Source organism: Lepisma saccharinum, chromosome 15, assembly GCF_977018435.1.
Source record: "Lepisma saccharinum chromosome 15, izLepSacc3.1, whole genome shotgun sequence".
NCBI lineage: Eukaryota > Metazoa > Arthropoda > Insecta > Zygentoma > Lepismatidae > Lepisma > Lepisma saccharinum.
Genome location: NC_139243.1, coordinates 3,381,199 through 3,385,236, shown reverse-complemented (window position 1 = coordinate 3,385,236; position 4,038 = coordinate 3,381,199). Strand labels below are relative to the sequence as shown.

Genomic DNA, 4,038 nt, shown 5'->3' with positions numbered 1-4,038 from the left:
TCTGCTTATTTTATATTTATTTGCAAAAGCAATTCATTTCCATGTAGACATTATTACAAAGAAGAGTTGATCAGTTTCCAAGAACTGTTACAGTCTCATGAGTAATTAGTATTTATAATTATATACATCACACAACTGAAGTGCTGTGGTTCTATTGAAGGAATATACATCCTAGAACAAATCAGAACGAATTAGCAGGAATAAGACTACATTTGCAATCTGGTCGTCAGTGTTTCTCTGAGTTGGCGCTACTGCTGGTTTATTAACGGATAAGAACGCCAACGGTATCAGAGTAGGTTGGGAGCTTGTTTGGTCTCTGCTTAGGAATTTCTGCAGGAAGGGTGTTTGGCGTCTCCTTGGGAACTTCTACAGGTAGCTTGTTCGGTCTCTCCTCGGGAATTTCTCCAGGCAGCAAGTTAGGTCTGCCGCCGGGAAGTTCTGGGAGTGGAGCTGGTTTCACAGCTACCTGATCAGTTCCGGGTATCTGGCATATCGGCAGTTGAATATTACCGGATGGGAGTTGTCCTGGAAGGGTCTCCACTGGTAAAGATGCGTCAGGCTGAATTGGAGACACGGGTCCAGATCCTGAGTTATCTGGAAGGGTTCCTGGAAGAGGGCGGATTGGTCGAGTTGGGAGGAGGACTCCGCCGTTGTTGCCACCTGGACTTGGGACCACTCCAGGTAAAGGCTTCCCGCTGCCTGGACGAGAAATTCCTGGGAGAAGGGGAGTCTCTGAATCTACTGCAACTCCTGGGATTTCGATTGGGCCTGGGATCTCGGCTTCTCCTCCAAAGTCTGGGACATCAGCTGGTTTGGTCTCAATTGGATTGGTCACTTCTGGTTGAATGGGAAGGGGAAGGGGTTTTGGCTTGGGACCTACAACTCCTGGAAGAGGCTTTGGTTGAGGGACAACTTCAGGCAGGGGCATTGGCTTTGGCTGAGGAACAACTTCAGGCAGGGGCATTGGCTTTGGCTGAGGAACAACTTCAGGCAGGGGCTTTGGTTGAGGAACGACTTCAGGCAGGGGCTTTGGCTGAGGAACAACTTCGGGCAGGGGCTTTGGCTGAGGAACAACTTCAGGCAAGGGCACTGGCTTTGGTTGAGGAACAACTTCAGGCAAGGGCATGGGCTTTGGCTGAGGAACAACTTCAGGCAGAGGCATGGGCAGCGGCTGAGGAACAACTTCAGGCAGGGGCATGGGCTTTGGCTGGGGACGTACGACTCCAGGCAGAACAGCAATATCTCCTCCATTGCCTGATGGAGGAGGAGGTGCAACGGGTGTTTCGTCAGCAGGTAGTTCACACAGAGGAATTTCTACAAGCACATCGCTTCCAGAATCCTCATTCACTGCAGGGGGTGCTGGTCTCTGAAGGTCTTCTCGAGATGGGACATAGGCAGGAAGTGGTAGCAGTGCTGGGCCTCTGGAAGCCTGTAAATATAGTTTCGTTTTAGTAAACTACCAAGCAAACTGTAAAAAATCTTATCCATTCCAGTTTTTTGTTTCCTTCCTTTCGGTGGTTCTCGTACATACATAACATAAATAGATAAATAAAACTTAACAAACACCAATGTTATGTATAGCTGACGTAGTTTAACATATTCTGCATTATAAGGTTCAAAGAAAGAGCACGACGATTGTTTTGGTCCTCTTTCAATTCCAATCTTTATCAATCTTTTTTAAAGCTTCAAAACTCCGTACAATCTCGCTGCTTTGAATCAGCCATATTGGGTCCAAATGAACATTCTGGGTTCAAGCATACGTGTAAATGTTAAAATGGTAGTTCTCTGCCTATATTAATGTTTTCGACAAAAATTCCTTGAAATTATATTATGTTTACCCTTGATCAATTTGTATAAACGTGTAGACTAATATAAGTTGTGTAAAGTGCAGTAATGGTAGCTGGGAGTTAGCTAATGATTCGAAAAGCGATGTAGTTATGCAGGTTTTATGTATTATTTTAAATTTGCTTGTGTAGATTATTGAGTAATAACATATTAATTGTGTTAAAACTTTCATGACAACTCATCTCAAGTTGAGAGTTGTGCCAGTTCTTAAAATGTTATACAGTAAACCCTCATTAACACGAATCCCAAGGGACCGAAAAATCGAGTGTTCGTGTTAGAAAAAATTCGTGCTGAACGGGGACTCAAATTTTATTTCTACTTCCTTTAGGATTTCAGTTTTGTTTGCAGGTCTATGCCTGTCTTCTTCCTCTTGACCTTGACTCCCGTCTTACTGGTTTCAATTTGATGTTTATCGTACGTTTTAAAGAATAGAAAAACACATCTGAACACACAACTGAATTTGTTGGTTAAATACGTATAAATTCATTCTTGACGCGAAGATCGCGATTGTCGAGCAATTGCACCGATGTTTTAATCTTGATATTACTCGAACTGGCTATGTTTTAAAGAATAGAAAAACACATTTGAACACATTGTTGATCTGAATTTGTTGGTTACAATACTGTATAAGTTGATTGTTGACAAGATGATAGAGATTGTTGAGCGATTGCTTACATACCTAGCAGAGGAAAGACAGACAGATGAAAATTATGAAAAAACTTTGAGAGTTCGTGTTATATGAGATCTAATGACGTAACGGACTAAAAGACAGTTTGTAATTCGTGGTAACCGAAATTCGCGATAAAACTTTCTATAAGATGTAATACATCCCTGCCGGGACCAACATTTTGTTCATGTTAACCGAGTGCTCGTCTTAAGCAAGTTTGTGTTAACGAGGGTTTACTGTAATAATATAAGTTGTGCAAAGTGCAGTAATGGTAGCTGGGAGTAGCTATTGATTCGAAAAGCGATATAGTTATGTAGCTTTTACATATTATTTTAAGCATGCTTGTGTAGATTAATGAGTAATATATTAATTGTGTTAAAGCTTTCATGACGACTTAACTCAAGGTGAGAGCTGTGCCAGTTCTTAAAATGTTAGATACCAATTCCAATTGAACTTGGATGAACACTCAAGAACATTTAAAACATTTGAATAATGTAGTTTGCATTTCAACTCTTCTCACAGAAACCATCATTCCATGGTTTTTATTATGTACATTTTCTGTTTTCTCTCGAATAGAACAAAAATTGTCATTCTTTTCATTGTTGATAAGTAACCTATAAAGCTTAATGAATAGTGTAAACAATTGTTAGGCTTTAGTTTGTGAACTTGCCTTTCTATACATAAGCGTGTTTGCTCATTTGTTCTTGAAAATTCAATGAAATGTTTCTTAATGAACTAACGAAGAGAGACAAGATTGAAATTTCCTTGAAGTGCTACTTCTGAAGATGTAATTGGAAGTAATGCTTACCTTTGCTGGCAACACGGCTGCATTAGCCGTGTTGAGCCAAACTCCCAGAAGAAGCACACCAGTGAGGAATCTAGAAGCTTTCATTGTGCTGGTAGTTGTCCCGCTCTGACTACACTGATGTTTGAAGCAGTATATATACTCCTCGAACAGCATGGGCCATTGACGAAATACCATCGATATTAAGACTTTAACAATGTGCAATTTTAATTTAAAACATTAAAAATTAATTCCTTGCATTAACATTTGTGTCTTTCTGTGGAAGACTCTCTTTGCAGGCAATAAAATAATTAGATAAAGTTAATGAAATTATAAAATGTTAACAGCTTCTTATCTTTTTTAACGAATGTTGCTGCTTGTATATTATTGTGTCAATAAAATATTATTGCTTTGGGTGATTATCCTCGCTGACGAAGCAATAACCATACTCACTGTTGCCTTTGTAAATATCGTTTTGGTTGCCATGTTGCATCCTACGGCTACTTAGGAAAAAAAAACAAAAAGCATAGGGTTCTTTCATCTGAAGATGCCGACAATTTTATCAGGAGTATCTACGTCATGCCCTAGAGTAATATTATTGTGATTGTCTTTAAGATGTTGTAAACATTTATTGCACATATAAGATGCAGAATTTTGTGTACTGGGCTCCTGGGTAAGGTATTGTAGTTAGTATCTCGTATCTTGTGCTTTTCCTATCAAACAGAAGAGTTTGTTTTGAGGA

General features: G+C 39.8%; 1 protein-coding gene across 1 annotated transcript; it reads right to left on the bottom strand.

The window, feature by feature from the left end:
- LOC145999537 (uncharacterized) lies at positions 1 to 3,488 on the bottom strand. Its single transcript, XM_083136521.1, has 2 exons — positions 3,321 to 3,488; positions 1 to 1,429 (listed from the first exon to the last, which is right to left on the bottom strand). The coding sequence occupies exons 1-2, from the start codon at positions 3,471 to 3,473 to the stop codon at positions 263 to 265; spliced, it is 1,320 nt and encodes a 439-aa protein (XP_082992647.1). The 5' UTR covers positions 3,474 to 3,488; the 3' UTR covers positions 1 to 262.
- Positions 3,489 to 4,038: the final 550 nt, after the last annotated feature.

Coding starts and splice junctions, on each gene's coding strand:
- LOC145999537 (XM_083136521.1), bottom strand. CDS start 3,473: ATGCTGTTCGAGGAGTATATATACTGCTTCAAACATCAGTGTAGTCAG. Junction 1,430..3,320: donor CAGCCGTGTTGCCAGCAAAG/GTAAGCATTACT, acceptor CTATATTTACAG/GCTTCCAGAGGCCCAGCACT.